Source organism: Pan troglodytes, chromosome 22 (assembly GCF_028858775.2).
Source record: "Pan troglodytes isolate AG18354 chromosome 22, NHGRI_mPanTro3-v2.0_pri, whole genome shotgun sequence".
Lineage (NCBI taxonomy): Eukaryota > Metazoa > Chordata > Mammalia > Primates > Hominidae > Pan > Pan troglodytes.
In genome coordinates, this window is record NC_072420.2 from 39,086,224 (window position 1) to 39,110,143 (window position 23,920).

General features: G+C 40.6%; 1 protein-coding gene across 8 annotated transcripts in view; it reads right to left on the reverse strand.

Moving 5' to 3' along the window:
• ERG (ETS transcription factor ERG) overlaps positions 1 to 23,920 on the reverse strand; it is a 279,268-nt gene that overhangs the window by 9,754 nt on the left and 245,594 nt on the right. For 3 of the 8 annotated variants that reach the window (XM_001170678.7, XM_003319073.6, XM_001170722.6), the window contains 4 exons: positions 11,724 to 11,927; positions 10,779 to 10,859; positions 8,796 to 8,867; positions 609 to 677 (listed from right to left, as the gene is read on the reverse strand). In XM_001170678.7, coding sequence (XP_001170678.1) covers positions 609 to 677; positions 8,796 to 8,867; positions 10,779 to 10,859; positions 11,724 to 11,927 — 426 coding nt within the window. The remainder of the gene's footprint in view (positions 1 to 608; positions 678 to 8,795; positions 8,868 to 10,778; positions 10,860 to 11,723; positions 11,928 to 23,920) is intronic. The other 5 variants (XM_001170554.7, XM_063803510.1, XM_024352426.2 and 2 more) reach the window with 2 other exon arrangements.

Sequence of the window (23,920 nt, forward strand, 5' to 3'; positions counted from 1 at the left end):
TCTTTGATGTTGTTGCATAATCATTCTATCAGTTAATTTAGTTATTAACATAATAGTCTAACTCAGAAGCATCTTACGGTAAGGAAAAATTTTCCTTTCTGATGAAATCAAATGTAAACACTGTAACAAAAAAAGAGGACATTTCCAATTATTTAAAAAATGGATACCTTCCACTTTTTCCAAAAGTTAAAAAAAAAAAAGAATTTGGAATGGCTTACCAAACAGATTACAATAAATCATAGTCTAAGATAAATACATAAAGGGAAACCAACAGTCAAATAAAGTAAAGCCAGGGATACTTTTAAGCATGGCCAAGATTCAGGAAATCACCGATTATTTAATGTGTACTCAAACATCCCATGAAACATGCATTTGTGAAGGTTGACATACACTACATCATTCCTTTATTTTTGTTATGAAAGTCCTGATGACCCAAATGGAGAAAGAATCACTGCAGTTAAAGATCAATTGTACTCTTGTCGTCAATGGAACAAACCCATCACATGTTGCAAAATCACAGATTAACCACAGAAATTATTATATACTCCATCAACAGTCATCCACTGCCTGTGACATGAAACTCAGGGTCATGGGAGCCAACACTGTACCTTTCGACTGGGGCGTGGGGTGGCCGTGACCGGTCCAGGCTGATCTCCTGGGGGGCTCATATGGTAAATCTGTAAAGACAAATAAATTGACTAAAAGATCAATCATGTAATTTTTATAAGAGATGTTTTGGTTTTTTATTTGATTTTGTATTTATTAGAATAAACTTTGTGCAAAAAATCTGGTAATCCAAAGAAATATCCCACTAGATTTGAGTTTTATTTACAAATTAAAATTTCATATATTATAGTGGTCTAAAATTCTCACCCGTTTGTCTGAAAACTTCCATTGACAGATTCTCCCAGAGCTTTCCAACTCTTCTAATTTCCTACAACCATAAGTCAAGACCCCAATAAAAGTTTCTTACAATCTAGTTCATCCTGCTTCCACTGGGACTGATCTACATCTGTCTCTTTATTATCTTCATGACTCACCCAAAACAGAGTCTACAACTTGGATGAACCAGCCCATTTTTGTTTGAGGTCTGCCCCTAAATCAATCAAATGACATTCAGCTTCTTTTTCTTCTTGCATCTCCTGGGAAGTGATCGCTGCCTTATCTTTTTATTTGCCAGCTGCCTCTCTTAGCCAACTCTCATTTTCCCTTTATAATCTCATCAATTTATATTTAATCAGTCTTATCTGATCTAGTGATTTTCATAGGCAAATGTCTCCCATTTCTAATGTTCTAAATAAATTTAGAATTTCTCTAAAATGACCTGCATGAAATGAATTACAGGACTGAAATAGTATTGCTCCCACAGCACATTAATGATGACCTTCTGAGCTTAAGTATATGCCAAACATTTCTTTGTATTTATAAAGTAGTATCACTTGTCCTATAAACCTTCATTTACTTTTCATATGCAAATTTAATAACTATACTTCTGCATCCTCAGTGTGAGTTCTATTAATGATTATCAAAGCTCTATGTCATTTCAAGTTTGTTTCAAAAATATATTACAGAAACCCTATTATAATACTCTTGCTAAGAGTGCATAGCTAAGGCTATTTCTACATGCAATCTTATTACATAACTGTTTCAAAATTATGTCTTCTTGGATTGCTTGGTCTTAGTTCAATGTCATGTGTCATTCTGGGCCAAGTGAAGGCCATGGCCAAATATCTCAGCAGGTACTTTGCTGCCAGACACCAGGAGATGTGTACAAAATTTCACTTGGAGGGTAGGACAATGCAATTGTTTTTAAGCTTCTCTTTAAACAAATATTTTAATTTTGTTTAAAACCAGAATTTGATGGGTCAATCTTCAAAGAGCTTGACTGTGTTGCAGAAGATGTGTCTCTTCCTATTTTCATATCCCAAAGAGAATAGAAATGATGCGCAACGTGAAAGTCAACACAGAATCTCCTTAATGTATTTGGTCTGTTTGGCTGCAAGCTTCTTTGCTACTAGTGTGGTCTATGAAATCCTACCCTTCAGAGCTTTGGAGAATTAGATAATTTTTCTTTTTAAACTGCTGTTACTCCTCTCTCTCAGCTGGCATTTTTGCATTTTTGGACGTAAATCTTTTCCCACCCAGCTCCTCAGATTTTCACATTTCTTGTGTTGGGGTTACACATAGGAATTATATCTGCAGCCCCTAACAATTTACAACTGAACTTCAACTTAAGTCTCTGGGAACACTCTGCACGTGGGTTCTCAGTCAGTTGCATTTTGTCTAAAATAAACTGGACAGCCAGAGTTTCAATTTGCAAATTGTCTCAGAAAGAAAAATCTACTCACAAGGCAATCCTAGCCACATCTAACCTAATTTAGGAGCAGAAAAGCACATTAACTAAGGCCTTCTATTTACCAAATGAGAAAAAGCAAGATAATACAGAAATATAGAAATATGTTCTAGATCTGTTTCTCAAAGGGTGGTCTGTGGACCAGCAACATCAACAATACCTGGGAGCTTGCTAGAAATGCAGAATCTTACCCCAGACCTACTGCATCAAAATCAGCATTTTGTTTATTTTATTTTATTTTTTTGGAGGTGGAGTCTCGCTCTGTCCCCCAGGCTGGAGTGCAGTGGCGAGATCTCGGCTCACTGCAAGCTCCACCTCCCAGGTTCACACCATTCTCCTGCCTCAGCCTCCCGAGTAGCTGGGACTACAGGTGCCTGCCACCATGCCTGGCTAATTTTTTGTATTTTTAGTAGAGACGGGGTCTCACGCTGTTAGCCAGGATGGTCTCGATCTCCTGACCCCGTGATCCACCTGCCTCAGCCTCCTAAAGTGCTGGGATTACAGGCGTGAGCCACCGCGCCCGGCCTCAGAATCAGCATTTTAACAAGATCCTGGGTGACTCTGGTGCACACTGAAGTCTGAGAAAGCCTGCTCTAGACCATTGCTCTTTTCAGGAACTCTGTTCCTGCAGATGATTTCAGAAATGCTATCTAGAGTGTGCAAAGACAAACTAAAAAATGGTTGAAAGAGTTCTAGATGGATTGCTTTTACCCATGGCATAAGTATGCTAATGGAATGAATAGACAGCATCAGTAGGTTAGTCAGATACTACCTTAAACAGAAAATTATTGCTCATGAAATGTGACTGGGAAAAAAAATAAATGCCGAACTACTATTCCCAAAATATTTTGAAACTCTTTATTCACAAAATCCTTCTTATGGTGTATAACCATATCCCATCCTCCCTCGAAAATAAGTCGAAACTTAACACCAAACAGAGTCTACTTTTCAGCCAAGTATTTGAGACAGTTATATGAACAATGATTCACATGTTCATAAACTTATTGCCGTGGAAGATAAGTGGGCTTTTGTTTTCTTCCATGACATTCTGGTCCAATGCTTCCTTATCGGCTACCGATCACATGCTGTGGGCACTAAGTATCCCCTGTGGGATATGACATTGGGAAACATTCAACTCAGGCTCACTGAGATGGGGGACAGCCAGGGGTGACTTCTTTGGCAGCTACACCATCTCAAAACCTTCGTAGTTCTGCTCTTGACTGCTTGAAAAATCACTCCTCCATGTATCTTTGCTATGTGTCCTTTATTGATAATAGAGCATTGGACTTCCAATAAGAATACATTTTACATTTAATTTTTGCTGATCATTTCAACACCCTCTCCATTTCTCTTTAACTTTGATCTTCAAGGCAATGAACTCATATGCTTAGCAGAAGTGCCCATGTAAGGGAAGGCTGCTTTCTGGCACTGGTTCTGTTGTTTTATCTGTAAGAGACTGTGTTTAAAAACTGAGCTTTATAGAAGTCATTGCATAGGCAGCTGGGGTGAACACAGATGTACATTACATCACAACAGCATAAAAAACAGCATGAAGCTACAAATAGGGACTCGGCTAGTGCTGACCACTACACACCAGCAACTGTGTTGATTTCCTGGGAGCTGGGATCAGCTTCTCATTCTGAATGAGACTCCTCCTCCACCACACCCTTTTGAAGACATCAACAAATTAATACAACATTCTGGCTACCCTTTCCTGGAGGGCTAAGTTCAGCCAAGTTTTACATTCTTCCTTCATCAAACTCACTGAGGAGGAACCCTCTAGCTCTTGCCCCACACCCCCCACACTGTCACCCCGCTGCCTACCCGCTTTATTTTTTAAAGGGCAAGAATGTGGATCATGGAAGAGCTCATCCTCATTCTGCAGGATCCACACCATATCTGCAAAGCAACTCTGGAGGTTCCCTGGCTGGGCTGGATGGGAACAGATGAGATTTGCCTGCTCTTGAAATTAGATGCTAATGGGGAACACAAATTAGGAAGAGCAAGAGCTGCTGCTAAGAACCAATCTAGAAGTGTCTGTGAAATGAAAAAAAAAAGTTTGAGTCAACCTTAACATAATTAAGTTGCTCTCTACTTTCCTCCAGATCTTCTTAAAATTCTACATCAAAGGCATGGAGTTTTGGAAACATTTTGCATTCCCTTCTTGCCTAGGTTTGCAGATCCCTGTGGTTATATAAGAACTAAGGGGAAGCAAAGAATGCAGCTTTAGCCATTTGCTAAGATACAGGCTTTACTTAACACCTAACTGAGAGATGCTATGCAGTAGTTGTATTGTCTCACTATGCCTAGCTGTGCTGAAAAGCACTAGGCTGTGAGCTCCAATGGAGGAATAATTTAAGATTCCAAGAAACCCCTGAAGAGCAGCAGCTTCAAAGTAGAAGCAAAGGCTGCATTTGCAGGCTTAACTCTCTAATCTCTTTTGATAACACCCCAGAGGCATATCATAATATATGGGTTGTCATGGGGATGGAAGAGGAAAGGATGGGGTTGCAGAACATCATCCTTGGGATAGAACTGAGCTTTTGCATGACCTGCTTCTAAGAGGACAGGCAGGGTGGCGCACTGTGTAGTTAATAGGGGCTTGCAAGATTCTGTGGATCTGTTTTTGCCACTTTTTCCCCTGAGACCTCAAAGGGCTATGGCTCCAAAAGAAGTGGATTCAGCAAAAAAGAAGAGTGTTTGTAGAGGAGGTATAGAAAGGGATTCTGGTCGTAGTAACTGCAAAAACGTGAGAAACACGTGAAACATCATAAAGTATAATAAAATATATATATATTGAAAAAATCATAAAACCACAGAATGTAAAATGATATGCCTATGGGTTGATACTTAATGAGAGTAGAGAAGACTGTCTCAATGCTAATTCAACAAAGGGGTTGTGAAAGAAGGTAAATCTTGAATCAGGAAAATGTGGGAAAATACTAGGTACAGGCATGCAAGGAAAAGGGATGAGGTTTGGACAAATGGCACGTGGTGGTGGTGGCAGGGCATGTTCACATGTGGTCCCCTGTGAGGTCAGTGAACAGCCTTGGCCAATTGTGCAGGAAGACTGAACTGACACAGCAGCGGCGAGACTGACCTGACAGGGAAGCAGTCAGGGGGCTCTGGAATAAATGATCCACTTGGGAAGGTGGGCCATGAACAGAAGAAAAGGTAGATTGGGGGCTGGGCATGGAGGTTCACACCTGTAATCCCAGCACTTTGGGAGGCAGAGGTGGGCGGATCACGAGGTCAAGAGATCAAGACCATCCTGACCAATATGGTGAAACCCCATCTCTACTAAAAATACAAAAATTAGCTGGGCGTGATGGCATGCGCCTGTAGCCCCAGCTACTCAGGAGGCTGAGGCAGAAGAATCACTTGAACTCGGGAGGCAGAGGTTGTGGTGAGCCGAGATTGCACCACTGCACTTCAGCCTGGCAACAGAGTGAGACTCCATCTCGAAAAAAAAAAAAAAAAAAAAAAAAGAAGAGAAGAGAAGAGAAGAGAAAAGAAAAGAAAAGGTAGGTTGGGGCAGTAACCCAGGGATGGGTGACTCACAGTGGGAAGGGAAGGAGGGAAGGGTGGTGAGGAAGTGCTGGGAAGGTGGATGCAGCAGGACAACACACATGTGTAGGAGTCTCTGCAGAAAGGGTGTGGAATGCTGTCTAATTTAACCAGTAAACCCTGAACGCCACTGTCTCCTCTATCAGGGACTCTATAATGAAACGGCCACCATGCAGAGAAGAGACAGATTCTGGTCTAAGTAGAGTTGTTACCTAGCAGCCTGGCTTGCCTCATGGTCAGCACAATAACGCTGACCAGAGTTCGGTTCCCTCGGATGTGGGATTAGACAAAGGGTATGGAAATGAAGATCATGGCGCAGCAAACCAAGAGTGGAGGAGACAGGGATTTGGGTCTGTATCCTCAAGGACCTTCAAAGAAACAGTCAACAATCACCTTTCTGAAAGTAGTCAGGTACCCACTGACCACAGGGATATCGTCAGATTCCCAGTGACCTCCCTCTGGGACTCGTGCAGCTCTGAAAGTCAGTGATGCAAAAGCCCTTCCCCCTCAGCCATCACGACGTTCATTCTCCAGTTGCAGGTTCACAGCTTTTATCTCCACAGGAGCAGTCCTTTAAGGTTGATCGCTTAGCAATGGATGACCCGAGGTGTATAACTAGTTCTTATCTCCAAGTTCAAGTCCCTGAATAGGGCCTACAGTAAATAGTCCTCTGGCTTGTTCAGTCTGCTTTAAATTCTTTACAGGTCAGATACCAACATTTGTATTGGTTCTCATAATCACAGTAGCAGTGGTCAAAACAGGTTATTTCAGGTACAAACTGAGTCGCGAAAACATACTTGACTAGTAATGGAGCTGTGGAAGTGTGCTCTCTCCCAGGTCACGCTCAAATCATGGGCCCATGGAAAAGCACCATCAGAGCGGCATGGGAGGTGTCTGAGTTTGCCACCCTTGCCTTCCCTGGGTTGGGCAGAGAGGGAGTCCCAACCAACATCCTCACAGTCACCCTCTTCTCCATCCACCTGGATGGGCCATACCTTCCAAATCCACCATATCCTAAAATGTGAAAACAAAGCAGCTCCAGGACCCACTGTCTTAACCAGGTAGCATCAGTCAGCTGGCTTGTCTGACAGAGAGATTGTGCCAATGAATTTGGCCAGTGTTGTGATCTTTTAACACAGTTTATAACACTAGCTCACAACCCCTGGATTTGCAACTCAGTCAGAGGCACCTATGAGATGTCTTAACATAAACAAACAAATACAAAATTAAAAAGTAAAAAATTTTTTAAAACCCCAGCCAAATGTTTTGGAAATAGTTTTTATTTTTTTAGTATATATGGAAATATTTTTTAAATGCTCACAGAATTACAAAATCTCTAAAGCTTGAGTCAAACATGAAGTTCTATTTTCCACTCGCAATACACGTGGTGGATGTCTTTAGGACCAGTCTTGCAGACTCTAGGCACTGGGTCTTGCCCATGTTTCAATGGCCTGTGAAATCTTTTACATGAGAGATGACTTACTACCTCTTAGTACCCCTTAGCTAAGCCTTTCCATCATGCTTCCCAGGAGCAAGACAGTAAACTTTTTCTCTGACGTTAGAGAAGAGAAAATTGCCAGCCTGAAGTCACTAGGCAGTAACCAGGGCAGTGTCAGTATTTGAACAGCCTGAGAAGCTTCCTCATTCATTCTCTTTAGCTCCCTGGGCCCCCAGTCTTTCTCATTAGAAAGAAAGAGTAGTTGCCAAGCCTAGATCTTGAACCAGTTCGAACTGAGACTTGTGTATTCCAGATATGTGATAGAGTTTAACATGAATTCTGGAAGCATGTATGAATATGGAGAAACCATCCCACCACCCTGAACACGATGTCATCAGCTGTGAGGCTGGTACAATGATACCTAGCTTATCGGGCTGATGTAAGTCCCAGGGAGAGGACAAATGCTAAAGGCAAGCTATACCCTTCTGGGAAATGCCCTCTCTCCCTGCTCATTATTCGTCTGGCAAACATCTAATTCCCCTTTGCCATGTGGCCATTCCTCTGGAAAGCATCTTTATGCCTTTCATGGGGGATTGAGTTCCTCCCCACCCCTGCTCCTATGCCCTGTATTGCTAGAAGTGGTTCCTCTACCATAAAATCTATCACATTAGGGAAAACATTTATGTGTACATATGTGTCTCTCTGGCTCTAGGTCACTCTACTGAAACATCTAGAACTGGAGGCAAAACATTTCGGTTTGTTCACCATCATACCATCCGTGACTGGCACAGAGGAGGCACTCAGCAAATGAACAAACCAAGCTGAATGAAGAAGTAAACTTTCTGAAGACAGGAAGCTTACTGAAGCCTGGTTCATCTATATATTCCCAGAGTCTAACACCACGCTTGGCACTAATGGGCACTTGATAGATGTTTATTTTTGCATGAATGGCATGTAAATTAATTATCTAATTAAATCATTTGGAGGACAGGCAGTAAGATTCAGATGTAAATACTACTGGTTGCATGCTTCTGCTCTGCAAGACTGGCTTCTTGTGACATACTGATAATCGGTCACTGTGAATCTGGGGAGTGTCCTTGTTTTGTGCTCTTCCCCCGAGGAGGGACAGATCCTTCTGTTAGTTCAAAAGTCGGCCTATTCCTAACTGCCAGGCATCCAGGATGCCTTCTTTGCCCATCTGTCTTTCTGAAAAGCTAGTTAAAGGGCTAATCTGCTCTTAATTCCTTTAGTTGGTCTTTGAATGAAATGGTTTGAGTGGATTTAGTCTCCAAATCAACAGAGGCAGAATAAGACTGTCTGGGACTGGCTTCAGCTCCGGGATCAGCTCTCTTTGTATCACGTGACTTAGGGCACGGATCTCAGCAGGACATCTGGGATGTCTCTCAATGAAGAGATCACACAGGGGTGTTTTCGTACCTGGCCTAGTTGTAATTCTTTGCGTAGCTTCAGGATATACTGAAGTATTTGGGAAAATAAAAGCTGCACCCCCTGCAGACAAAAGGAAAGACAAACATGTGAAGGTCTTTTGTTGTGGTTGTCGATCTCAACATCAGCGCCAAATCTACTTTTCCCTATGACAACAAAGGGAAGAGACCTCCTCAAACCTGCCTGAACAGAGCTCTGGAGGAACAGACAGGTGCACCTGTCAGATTCTCAAGATGGAAGTGAAACTTGGAGCCTTGGTGTACTCCTGTGCCCTGTTTGCTATAAAGCGTTTTGTGTTTTGATTTTATAGCTTCTTGATGAAGCCCTATCTGTGTCCCCCTCAATCCCACTTCCCACTGGGCAATCTCGTTTTATTAAAAAATTATATGGTACATGTTTTATTTTTCAACTTGTATAAAAACCCATAATATATTTTACAGAGCTTTTGGAAAGTAGTATCAAGCAATTATAAGTATTTAGCCTAAGAGTATATGGATTTTATTAATAATTAATCCACATCTCTATTCAAATGCATTTTCCCTTTCTCTCTTTTGACCAAAACTCATGCTGTTAGCTGAGAAAATTCCCTTTTCATAGTTCAGTCCATTTGGAATTTGTTGTCTTGTTCATTGGTTTCTTCCGTGTTTAACAATAGCAAAATTTAATATATTTGGAGCTTTTTTGAAACTTTCACTCAATGGTTAAAGAACTCATAAATAAATGTGAAATTATCAGAAAATGTGCATAGCTCAAAGGTGTTTCCTAAGAAGGGGAAGTAACTTCCTCTAAGTTATCTGTTATTTCTGGCCACAAGGTCACTAATAGGCTGATGTGTGCAACCAAAATTATTGAAAAAGTGTACTACCAACTCAAAGTAGGTTTTTTAAAACTTCAGATTAAAAAGACAATGTGTTGAATATAGAAGACCATGATAAATGAGCAATTTCATTGTAATACTCAAACCGGGACTCACTCACATTTTATATTTTAAAATAAAATGGTAAATATTGGGAAAATTGCGTATTTCTATGTGAGGGCTGATCGTGAGTTAACTGGCTGACTTACAAGGCTTTCTCGCACTTCCTGTCTCCCTCCCTAGCCCGAGTGATTGTGGAGGGTCCCTGCAGCTAACAGAGTGGGGTGAGCAGCCGGTGGCCATGCTTCCGGAACTCTCTCCATCAGGAAGGAGCAGATGGATGTGAACCAGGAACACATTCATCCACAGAAAACCCAGCCTCTGCTGTGAGCGGGGGGCGAGGGAGGAAGGTTAGCCAGGATGAGGCATGGTGTTAAACCCTACTTAGGCTCAGGCAAAATAAATACATAAATAAGTCAAATGTAGAGTCAATGGTTAGAGATAGAAAACAGGCATTTGGTTAGTGACTAATTTCATATTCTCCAAAATTATAGCAGAGGTTCCCTCTGAACAAAAGCTCTCAAAATGTTACAGAAATTCCCTCCTGCCTTTTGCAAACATACAAAGTCTGTAGGAAAACAAATCAAATAGCCTAAAAGTTTATTGGAAATGAAAAAGAAAATTCCAACTTATCCTAGCAAATATTTCTTTAAGAATAAAAATGGAAAAAATTAAAGGAGGTTGCTAAGGGCCCTTTTATATCGAACATGCTTTTAGTGTCTACAGAGTCAGCACAGCGAATATATTGGGACTAACAGAAGAAGATTGTAATCCAGCAAATGTGAGCTAAGTTATGGCTAAAGGCAAATTCTGCACGTCTCCTGGTTAAAAAGGAACCCTTTGATAATCAAAGTGGGGTGCTTGGGAAGCACTCAGAAAACCAAAGGGCTTCACCTTCCTTTAGGCTGTGGTACATTCCTAAGTATCAGAAAGTATTCTGAATCATCTACCTGCGTTCTGTCTTCCTGGCACGCGCTGACTGGTTTCCCATGAAAGCATGCAACCTGTACATAAGACCCTATGCTCTTGCTGGGAGGCAGGGGCGGGGCCAGCATTACCTGTGTTTCTAGCATGCATTAACCGTGGAGAGTTTTGTAAGGCTTTATCAACATCATCTGAAGTCAAATGTGGAAGAGGAGCTACAAAACAAAACAAAAAGCGACATCAAAATGAAAAAAAAAAGAGAGAGAGAGAAAGAATTACCTTTCTTACAAAAAAAAAAAGAAAAAGAAAAAGAAAGAAAGAAAGAAAACCATCCCCCCACTCCCACACTAACATCATGGGCAGCTTATAACTATTTCCAGCAACCTGCTACTTGTTAGCATGTTAAAACCTACATGGGGGCCCGTCTTTAATTCAGGGAAGAAGTGGTTGGGATGCCAGGCAAAGCAATGGAGGAGAATTTATCCACCTCACTGTCTGTCACACTACTTCCTTCTCACCATGCTGGACGTTGTAGAAATTAAAGCATGCAGCAAACATTCTGGATTCATGCCAACATGCCATCCCTTTCTGTCAGGTTAAGCCGAATCACATGATACAAAGTGAAAACTTCCCTTGTTCTGTGCTCAGGTTAGAATATAAAGTGGGGCTTCATGTAGCTTTAGGGAGAATAATCCCCCTAATTCCTACGAAAGAGAAGCCTTAATGATTCTATTTCGATTTGGGGTATCATGGAGACTTAACTAATGTGTGACCAGTTAATGCTTCCTTTCCCCTTTGACATTCCATCTTCCTGGTCGCAGGACCCTGGAGGAGGCAGCTGAGTGTTGAAGTGAATTTTGGCTTCTCCTGAGAGCGCTGACTACTTCTCATCAGGTGATGTGGCCAGGGTGTTGCTCCCCTAAGTCATCACATACCAAGCATGTGGCTCCCTCGGATCCCCAGTGGGAACTGGGCGAGGGCAGGAGGATGCTGTCGACACACCTGTTTGAACCCTCTGAAGCTCAGGTCATAAGAACCATAGCCACCGCCATCTATCTTTGGAGGAAGGGGGAGCTTACTCTCTCTGAGGTAGTGGAGATGTGAGAGAAGGATGTCGGCGTTGTAGCTGGGGGTGAGCCTCTGGAAGTCGTCCTTGGTCATCTTGCACAGTTCCTTCCCATCGATGTTCTGGAATAACAAGATGTTGACGTCTGGAAGGCCATATTCTTTCACCGCCCACTCCAGCCACTGCCGCACATGGTCTGTACTCCATAGCGTAGGATCTGAAAGGGGTGGGAACATATTCAGTCAATTCCTGAAGCCAGGGATCTTCATCTTGGGGTAGATCCCCATCCACGTGGGATTTCTGACCAGCTGCCTTCCACAAGCACAGCCTCCAGCCAGCCTCCCTGGCTACCCAGGAGAACATTTTGGGGGAAAGACAAAAGCTGCCTCACATCCATAGATCATTGTCTTTAAAGTGAATAGTTCTGGAATCTTGGGATTATTCACATCACATGCCCTCGTTTTTGCTCAGTCTAAAGTTTCCTGTAGGCATAAGATTTTAAAAATTCTTTTTTCTCATTTATGTTCAATTTTATTTATTCATTTTAAAATGAGTAAGAATAAGAGGAAACTTCCTTTCCTTAGAAAACTACTGGTATATTTATATATATTTATATGGAAATAAGAGTAAGCCACACATATCAGGAAGGTGCTAATTACAGATCACAACAACAACAAAAATAATAATAACAGTATTTATGCAAAATACTGAAAAATACTGACCACAGAATCGGAAATGAAATATAGATACACCAAGACTCTAGCTCCTCCTATGAGCCAGCGTTCCTCATAGAGAGCTCTCAGTTCCAGACTTTTCCTGCAGGGTGTTTGGTTTTGCAATTAACCAGCACCTGCAGGAGTGGGGTTGGTGAGTGGTTTTTGCATTCCACAGCTGGCCATGGCGAGCACAAACACCCCACAGGATGCAGGCCACGTCGTCACACTCCACTGCTACCTATGGGACAGGGAGAGCAGGGCCCTGGGGAGAAGGAGCAGGTGATCTCCAACAGAAACGCCAGCCGGGATGTCCTGTGGTAAACACCCTCAGTGGTAGGGTCGTCAGAGTGTGGTAAATGGGGCGGCTGCTCCCTTGGGCCCCGAGCCCTGAGAGACACATGGGCAGGGAGTTGGAGCCCTGAGTTCTAATCCCACCATTTCTCCACTTTCTGGACCTTGCTGTGGGCAGCTATTTCTCCTTTCTGTGTCTGTCCCACCTGTAAACTAAGAGCACTGATCTCAGTTCCCGGGACAAGCCCTTGGGGGTCAGGCATGCCAGGATGTTCCAGTCCTCTTGAATGAAAGTCAGGTGTGGGAGTCACATTTTAGTTAATACTTTCAGATCCTTGTTTGTTTGGTCCCACTAATATTTTAGGCTACTCGAGAATGGAGCATGTATCATGCTGCTGCAATACATTTTTAGGTTTGCAGAGGTAAACCATAATAATAGTGAGAAACAGCCAACCAGTCATACACCCAGAGTTCTCTTCCTCTCCCTCCTTCCCTCTTCCTTCCTTCGCTTCTCCCTCCCTTTCTTCCCTTCAGCTACATAGAAGAAAGAAATTATTGCAGGTCCAGTAGAATCTACCTTTCCCATTCCATTCTCCTACTGCAAACACCTATCCTGAAGTTAGTAGCTAGTGGTTAGAAGTAACTACTATCCTGAAGTTAGTACATGTATCACTCCTATACATATTTTAATATTTTTACCATTTAAACTACATATATTGTTTTGTGTTTTTAAAGTTAACATAAACGATATATAATTTGCTATTGGCACTCAATGTTATAATTTCGAGATGTAGCCAAGTTAATTCACAAAGATATACTCAATTATTAAGCAGCTCTTAGGCCTCCCCCATGTGAATAATCTCAATTTATTTAGTGAATGTCCCCTGTCCATCTCCATGCATACGCGTGAATGAGTCCGCATTGGTCCAGGACCTGGGGTCCTTTTTGGAATCATCTGGGGAGACTGAAAAACTAATGATGCCTGGTCTCCCCTGGGAGAGTCTGCTTCAATTAGGCTGGAGGGCAGTTGGGCATCACAGTTGATAACAGCTCCCCCAGGTGACTCTAATGAGCAGCCAAGGTTCAGATCATCTTCCCTGGGCCTCACTATGCCAAGCGTGGTCCTCCAACCGCGGAAGCATCAGCATCACCTGGGAGCTAATTAGAAATGCTGACTCTCAGGCCCCACCCAGACCTGCTGAACAAGAATCTACATTTTCACATGAAACTTGGGGACACGCTGGCCTTGGCTGAGTACCTAGATACGGGATTTCTGAGTTACAGGGCACATCCATCTTCAACTTGACCAACTAGCATTGGATGTCTACCAATATTTAAACACCCACATTCTCACTTAAAAATCAGTGCGCAGGCCAGGCGCGGTGGCTCACGCCTGTAATCCCAGCACTTTGGGAGGCCGAGGCGGGTGGATCACGAGGTCAGGAGATCGAGGCCATCCTGGCTAACACAGTGAAACCCTGTCTCTACTAAAAATACAAAAAAAAATTAGTCAGGCGTGGTGGCGGGCGCCTGTAGTCTCAGCTACTTGGGAGGCTGAGGTGGGAGAATGGCATGAACCCAGAAGGTGGAGCTTGCAGTGAGCCAAGATCAGGCCACTGCACTCCAGCCTGAGCGACAGAGTGAGACTCCATCTCAAAAAAAAAAAAAAAAAAAAAAAAAATCATCAGTGCGCAGAACCTGAAAAGTAAGGGGAACTCTGGTTTTGCTACAGAGAGAATATCAACAAAAACTCCAACGGCAGTGATGACAGAAAAGTGTACATATTTATTTGTCATCCAAACACTTGGAAACATGTTGTTAGTCTGTGAAAACTGAATGTAGATATGGAAGGTTAATGTTATCCAGTTCACTGAAGTTCAGATGACTCTTCGTCATTGGCTGAGAATTTGGCTTTCAGAGATAAAACGTTTCTTTTTTCATGACATGTCAGAATTCCTCTTTCTACAAAAATGGATCATACTGAGGTCTTAGGGCAAGTTCTCTTTACCTTTGGTTCTGTGCAGAGGATAGTTTGCTCAGCCCTCACAGAGAGAAGACCCCCAATCCTACCCAAGTCATTCCCTATAAGTTCCATCCTTTGATGTTTGCGAAACCCACCTTTCTGTTTTGTTTTGCTTTGCTTTTAACAAAATGGGAGGACTATTTTTTTTTTTAATGTAACAACTGTACTTCCTAGAAGTAAGTTCATTCTGGGAATAGACTTTCTTCTCTGAATGGTGGAACCGGATATTCTCAAAATGACACATAAACATATTGTCTGAAAGCCACTAGGTTCGTGTTAAAATGGTGAAAGGAGAAGTTTAATCTCTCTATTATCCCTTGGTGTGCCCCTTAATTGGTTTCGCTCATCAAGCCAAGGGTTATCCTGGCCCATTCAGTTTTCCTTTAAGGGAATCAGGTGAAAGACCCCAGAGACAAAGTCCTCAACCTGTATTGTACTTATCTCTACAAGTCTCACTTTGAGTTGGTAAAAGGCTGTTCTGGAGTTCCGGAGTTCTGCCAATATGAGTATAAATTACTACAGCCTTTCTGATGAACAACACAATAATACAGCAATACAACACAACAATACAATCAAACGTCTTTAAATATGTGCAGATTCCCTGGCTTAAAAATTCCATTTCTAGAAATTTATCCTAAGGAAGTAATAGAGGATGTGCGCAATGATTTATTGTCAAGGATGTTCTTTGTAGTGTTGTTTATAATAGCAAAACATTGGAAACACCCTAAATGTCCAGCAAAAAAGAACTAGTTTTGTAATGCATTTAGGAATGTTCCTGTGATATTTAGAGACTAAAAATTACACTGTTGAAATATATTTATTGATATGATAAAATGTTCAAAGTAGATTGCATTTTAAAGTTTCAAAATATTATTATGATATCATTGTATTTTGCAAAGATATATAAATATCTGCACAGAAAGAAATTCAGAGGGAGATACAGCAAAATGTGAACTGTTGTCACTGAGGGAAAGGAGATGGGGAATTTTAGATTTGTCATTTTCACTAAACTATATTTTCTCATTTTTCTATAATAAATATGGAATACTTGGGTTACAAATTATTTATACAAAATGTATTCTCTATTTTTCAAAACCAAAACATGGTCTTACAAAAGGTATATATATATATATATATTTAATGTATATTATATGTATACTATATATACCACCTATATATAATATATGTGAAAGTATTTTTATAAAATACTTTAAATACTTTATAAAAAGTATTTTTAAAAGTATAAAAAATAAAAGTAAAAAAAAAAGAAAAGTTAAAAAAATGAAACTATGCAAAGCATTTTATAAAAAGTATAAAAAATAAAACTACTAAAATACTTTATAAAAATATTTTTATAAAATAATAAAATATATAATATATATAAAATATATACTTACATATATGCTATATATACTACCTATATATAGCATATATGTGAAAGTATTTTTATAAAATTGCTGTCAAGAGTATAAAAAGTTAAGTTTCAGTTTCTTTTATATTTTGTTAATATAGACTGCTTCATCTGAAAAGAGTAAAATTACATGAAGTCAGAACACTCCCACATCCTTTTAGCATTTGATCTCCACACCTCTGCCCTATAAATTTCTAAGCAAACAATGGTGAAAACAAAACATGGCCACTCGGTAGAAGAAATGAGGGCATTCCTTTTCTCCTGAGCACTCGCACCACTCTCCCGGACCCACTCTGGAGGTGTTGCAATAGAGGACAGTTTGCAGGGGAAAAGCCCAGATTCCCCAGCATGAAGCACACAGTCCTTTGTTCCATGGGTGTCATTCCCAACCATTCCCCCTCCACCCTACATTTCCTGAGCCAATGCCTCCATGCCTGTGCCACATGCCACCCACAGCGTGAAGGACTAGCACCTTCTTGTGCCCTCACCTACACTCACGACCTCCTTTGGGCATCTGTCCTAGATGTTCTCACAGAGGAAACACTTAACAAATCTCTCGGCAGTGAAGTGATAACAAGACTGAAGACCTAGTCTCTGCTCACACTGAACTCCACCTCCACTACTTTGGCCAGGCAATGATGCTGCAGCTGTAGATGATGGTTTTTAGAGTTCAGGTCAGTGCACTGGGTCCAGGCTGTCAGGTTTTGGCCCTAACCTTTTAACTCCATGAAGAGCCCCAGTAGTCTCTCTAGTCTCCTCCACACTCCATGGTATCTCAGCAAAGCTTTATGGCTTCTGTCACGCCAGGAATCAAAGAAAGGGGCTCACAAGTTCCTATGAGATTCAGCAGGCCTGTCTTCTTCCTTTCTTGACCCCAACCACACATGTGTAGGAGGAAGGGGAGGGGACTACAGCATAAGCCCCAGCCGAGGCATCACCTTTGCCTATGTTTAGGTGCGACCTTCTGCCCTAGGTAGGAACATCTCTTGTCTCCAGGTAGCAGTGTGTTTGGAACCTGTCATTTAATTTTATAACTGGACCTCATTTTTCTCTTCTGTAAAACAATGTGGAGAATTTCAGGACCTGAGAAATGACTCGAATAGGATAAGAACTAAGATAGATTTAATTCAAGTAAAAGTCATTAAACATTGTGCATATGGCTATATGCACCAGTACTATGGAGATTCCAAAGTGTCCAAGACCAAGAGAAACACTAAGGACCCACTGAGAGAGGTAGCTTATGACCACAACCACAAAGCAGAACTAAGTCTCCGTGATCAGGCTGGGCGTGGTGGCTCACACCCGTAATCCCAGCACTTTGGGAGGCCAAGGCGGGTGGATCACCTGAAGTCAAGGGTTTGAGACCAGCCTGACCAACATGGAGAAACCTCATCTCTACTAAAAATACAAAATTAGCCGGGCATGGTGGCGCATGCCTGTAATGCCAGCTACTCAGGAGGCTGAGGCAGGAGAATTGCTTGAATCCAGGAGGCAGAGGTTGCCATAAGCCGAGATTGCGCCATTGCACTCCAGAAGCCTGGGCAACAAGAGCGAAACTCCGTCTCATAAAAAAAAAAAAAAAAAAAAAAAAAAAAAAAAAGACTCCGTGATCCAAGGAGGAAGTGGAAGTGCAGAGAGGTAGCACCAACCAGGAAAAATGGGAAAGGCTTACCAGGAGAGTGAACTTGGATTAACAGCGAGGATTTTGACAGAAGTAGAGAGAAGCTCTTTGGTTTAGGGGAACCACTTAGCCCAGCCTCATCCGACATGGGCATGAAATATCTGACATGTTTAAGAAAAAGGGAGAAATTTGGTGTGGCTGCAGTAGAGGATTTCAGAGAGAGCACAGCAACATACGAGGATGGGGATGAAAGCTGGGCTCAGATCAACAAGGTCCTTGAGTCTTGCTAACAAGGTTGGATTTTCATTTTTAGAGATTTCAGAGTAATTGAAAATTTCTAAGAAATTTTTAAAAATCTTAAATAACACCAATCACAGAAAACTTGGTGATGAAAATAAAAGGCTTTATTGGGAATCCAAATACCCACATTGGGATTCTTATTCAACCATTTACTAGACGTAAACGTCAACCTCTCTGGAATTTGTTTTATATTTTTCTGTGGGTAATTAAATGAAATGTTAGGGGAATAGAAAAGTAAATGAGATAATGGATGTGAAAGCACTTTGCCAACAATAACATACTGCAAAAAAAGAATGCATCCACACACTCGATTTTGCATTGCAAACTCTGCTAAAATGGAATAAGAACAAAATCTGTTATCACAGGGGCAGCCTCGTCCTTAAGACACAAAAGTTCAATTTATAATTTTATTTTAAGAAACTTTTGGAGGTGCTTCTGTCAGATGAATCATAAGCCATTGAAGATAAGTTGTTCATTTTCAGCCTTCCATTCCAATTGTTTTGAAAACATCTGTGTCATCATTCTACATGTCATGGACATCAAAATGGTAAACTGTCATGGCACAGGCTAAACAGAAGCCATCACTCTCTGAAGCCTCTTATTTGTATCTTAAGTTACATGGTTATTATGAAATCTACTTTGGTAAATTGGAATTTAAAAAATAAATAAAAGTAAACCATTACACACAGAGTTCTGGAGTTGTACTGTTAATGTACTCTGTATGTGGAGTGGGAGTGGGGGTATAAGCAGTGGGAGGGAGGGAGGAAGGCTGACATTTAAAAAAAATATTTCCATGAAACAGGATTCTGACCTAGTAGAGTTCCCCTGTTGCCAGGAAAATATTGAGTAGATATTTAAATCAGGCAAAGGGGTACTGCATCGCCAAAGACAAACTGTGCCTTTGTGAAACAAAATGCCTCACACAGGCAAACATCCTCTTTCAGAGGCCCCTCTAGAGAAATGAATAAAGTAAGATTAAATAAAAGCCAAACTGGTGATAATGAAAGTCCTGAATGTTATTTTCTTAAATAATATCAACGTAAAATATTGGCTTCCCAAAAGAAAAAAATTACTCTTGGTTATGAAAAAAACATCAAAAAATAAAAACTAAAATGTACCTCTAAGCCATATCACAAGCCTAGTGAGGTGTTTGTTTATAAATCCAGGCCCTGGGCAAGTCAGCCAATCTGCTGTCCAAGACACTCATAAGCCTGCAAAAATAAGATTTAACATCTTGCATCCTCAGGAGGACAGAAGTTACATTTATAAAGCAGGCCCAATAGAACTGGCTTAAATTTGAGCAATGATTCATTCCATCACAAATGGAAATTTGATCTCAAATAAAGAGCCTACCTCAAGACTGTTTCTGAGCCTTTTAAATTTCTAACTTATATGTAGAGTTCATTTATTGTTTTGGTACTGATTTCTAATTTTATTGCATGTTGGCCAGTGAATAGAGTCTGTATGAAATTAACATTTTATTTTATTTTATTTTTTTGAGATAGTGTCTCACTCTGTCACCTAGGATGGAGAGCAGTGGCATGATCTGGGCTCACTGCAACCTCTGCCTCCCAGGTTCAACTGCCTCAGCCTCCCGAATAGCTGGGATTAGAGGCACCCGCCACCATCCTGGCTAATTTTTGTATTTTTAATAGAGATGGGGTTTCACCATGTTGTCCAGGCTGATCTGCAACTCCTGACCTTAGGTGATCCACCCACCTCGGCTTCCCAAAGTGCTGGGATTGCAGGCGTGAGCCACCATGCCCAGCTGAAATTAGCTTTTTAAAAAGTTCTGGTTTGTTACTCTTTTGGCAGCCTAGTGCATGGTCAGTTTTTATAAATGTTCCTTGATTGCTTAAGAAATGCATATTCTCTAATTCGGGAGTACAGAGTTCTAGAAAAAAAACTCTTGGTAAGGTGTATTTAATTTTAATGTCACTGACCTATCAATTACTGAGAAATGCAAATTAAAATATCTCACTAAATTGGACTTGACTATTTCTTTTTGCAGTTCATTACATATTTCAAGGCTATGTTATTAGGTACATATAAGTTTATCATTATTATATATTTTTCATGAATTTAGCCTTTTCTCACTATGTAATGACCCTCAATTATCTCCAGTTATGCTTTCTGCCTGAAAGTATATTTTGTCTGCTATTTCTATTTTTGTCAGCTTTTTAAAAATTCAATTTTCACTAGCGTATCTTATTCTGTCAACTCTCAATCTTTCTTTGTGCAAGATGTTTTTGTAAACAACCCATAACTGATTGTGGAGTATTTTTTAGTCTAGTCTATCACTCTCTGTCTTTAATGGCAAATTTGGTCTATCTACACTTATTATCACTGATCTATCTGATTTTTACCATCTTATTTTGTGCTTTATGTTAAACTTTCTTAGTCCATTCTCTATTTCTCCTTGCCAAGTGTCTAATCAGATTGATCTACTTTTCTTCATTCACTTTTTTTTCTTTGTTTCTGTATTGGTTTGGCTCTTTGACATTCTAGTTCTCTTTCTTGTTAATCTTTAAATAAAATCTAAGTTGAATCACCAGTAATTTAGAAAGCTTATACTTGAATCATCCATCTCTGATTTTACATGACAATGTTCCCTCATATTTTTACTCCACTGAATTTTCTACTCCCTACTTAGGAGGCTGTGGTTGTCATTTTACAGCCATTTCTTTCTAGATCTACCCTCACCTTAATCAATTTCATTGCTCCCATTTCCTTCCTGTATCTCACTCCCTTCTTCTAGGATCCATTTTTTAAATTAAATCTTTTGTTATTATCTGAAGTGAGGTTCAATTAGCAACAAACTCTCTTTTTAACTCCTTCTTTTATGTTCTTCCTTAATATTTAAAAAGTTTATTTATTTTATACTCTTTATCCAATACTTTAATTATTTAACCTTCTTGAAGGTTTAATCATGTTCGTTGTTTCTGTTAAATCTTGGTTGGGGGAGATCTCTCTTCAGCTATTTTTTTTGTAATTTGCGGGTGGCAGAGACATCTTTAGCGGGTCTCTATCTGCAGGAATTCTGTACAGCGTAGGTTGAAGACACGTCTCTCCATGAAGATTTCGTATTTACTTCTGCCAGGTTTCCCAGATTATCACTAGCCCATGACCATTTTTCTGTATTAATTTCTCAGCCTTAGAGTTCCTGGCACACACTGTTGTGTGTATGGGGTGGGGACTCGGGTAATGACAGGCTCAGTTCCAATTCTCTGCTTTGTGGAAGCTCAAGATTTCATTCCTTGCCCCTAGTCGACCTGTAAAACCCAAATCTCTGCATTATAGCAACCTAGGACAACCAGGTGTCAACATAAGAATGTGCTGCTCTGCTCTATTCTCACTTTTTTCCTTATTTTAGTCCCTAAGGAGTTCATTGCCTTTCTTCCCAGTTCAGCTGTGCATTTAGAAGGATATTAAACTCCATGCAGCAACTCCAGGTGTTTTGCAAAAGGAATGTTTTTCAGGTCCTTTTCTAGTAACCTCTCTATTTCACTAGAACCAAGAGCCCTCTCTGCATACTTTTTACCTATTTACTTTGAATAGTTTTCATTTTTAATGCAGCCATCATCCTAACTCATGTTATGCTTTACTTCATTCATTAATTAATCAATTGTCAAAAATTACTTATACCAATTGTATAATCCTCTATGAAAGATTCAAAAATGGCAAGAAAGAGTGCCTGTCCTCTACTTGTTTGAGAATCTACAATTCTGTGTATTTTATTTAAAAATACATGACTAAATTATTTTTGTTAGGCTCTAAACATAGCTTTGTCATTCTGACACACTGATTTATTTCTCTGGATGAAACCATTCTCAACTAATCATCTTGTTTTTGGATAATGATCATTATTGTTCTTTGTTTTCTTTTGTTGTTGTTGCCCCCTGTTAGTTATTCCATGACAACATTGCGTGTGCTCATCATGTTTTAGAAATGCAATGGCTTGTTCCACATAAAGGCTTCTCCCTGCCTGGGTTTTCTTTCTTTGTCTTCTCTTTAAATGTTGCTATCCCCAGAGTTTCATCCTTGGTCTACCCCTCTCCTCTCTCCATATGTATTTTTGGGCATTCTTATTTGCTCTCATGTTTGAACTGCAACATGCATGCTGTATTATTTTCCTAGGGCTGCCGTAACCAAGTACCACAAAATGTGTGGCTTAGAAACAACAGAAATTCATCGTCTCATAGCTCTGGAGGATCAAAGTCTGAAATCAAGGTATCAGCAAGGCCTTGCTCCATCCGAGACTGTGGATAAAATCTGTCCTTGGCTCTTCTAGCTTCTGGTGCTGTCCAGCAATTGAATGTTCCATTGCTTGCAGTTGCATCAGTCCAACCTCTGCCTGTCTTCACATGGAGTTCTCCTTCTGTGTTTCCATATCATCTTTCCTCTGTGTGTGTCTATGTCCAAATTTCTCCTTTGTGTAAGGACACCAGTCATTTTATTAGGCTCACCCTAATGACCTCATCTTAACTTGATTAAATCTGCAAAACCTCTGTTTCCAAATAAGGTCACATTCTAAGGAACTGGGGGTTAGGACTTCAGCATATCTTGTGAGGGAGGCACAATTTTTTAACCTGTAACAGGCAGCTGTTTCTGCCAGTCTATATCTTGAGTCCCCAGGGCACTCTCACAGATGCCAGACCCAAATATAAACAGAAGAACTGCACTTTTTATCCCAGGTACTGTTTAAGCATGCCACACATATTGCTATATTTAATCCATATAGCACCACACGAAGTAGGAATTATTATCATCCATATTTTGGTGATGAAAAACCTGAGAAACAGCAAGATTAAGTAGCTTCCCAGATCCCACAGTTAGTACATGGCAGAGTTTAGAACTCAAGTGCTGTGACTCCCGATCAAGGACTTTCCATCCTGAGCTCTAGGCCCACCACACTGCCTGGCAGGTGTCCCAGAAGCATCTTAAACACAGGATGAACCAAACTGAAATCACCTATTTTAAACATTTTTTTTTGTATATTCATTAACACCTACCCAGCTGCTCATGCTAAATCTAAGCTGTCTCCAATTCCATTCTTCTCTTTGACTTTCAAGAAAAACAGATAACATCATTAGCACTGTAGAAATGTAAAAATTAGCCCTGGGCAACACAGTAGATTATTTTACAAAATTCCCTCTCCACCTCCTTTATTTACTTAAGTCTTATTTGAAAAGGCTGTTGCAGAATGTCTACAACAATTTAACAAACACATTCTCTCATCCCATTCCTGTGTTCTCCCCTGGGTATTTTTGTCAGCACAGCTTAGGAAGAAGAACCCAGACTCTGGAGTCAGAAAGAACTGGGTTCGAATCCTGGCTCTTCAAATGATTGGCTGTGACATATTTGGCAACTCTCTTAGCGTTCCTAGTTTTAGTTTCTTTACTGTCGAGTGAGAATGATAATGAGTACCTACATCATAGGGTGGTCGCATGATTTAAATGAGATAATGCCTTTTCTACAAAGTGCGTGTCCAAATGCCTGACAACAGTGCATATCAATAGATAGTAGCTGTCGTTGCTTTTTAAAAAAATGACTTGATTTTAGCCTCACATTTAACCCAATGGTGGTTTCCTCAACCGCTATTCAGCTGATAACTTTAAAACAACATAATAAACTTTGATGTTAGCATTTCTATTTTAGTGGGTTTTGTTATTTAGTTGTTTGAGCATAGCAGGAATTTAAACAGAAGATTAAAGAAGCATGTCCCATCATATCGACAGAGTGGAAGAGATCCTCGGGTGTGTTCAGGGACGTAACAAAGAAAGATGAAGACACAAGTCATTTCACCAACAGGTTCTAGGCCTGAGAATAGGCTCTGGTCTCACCCAGT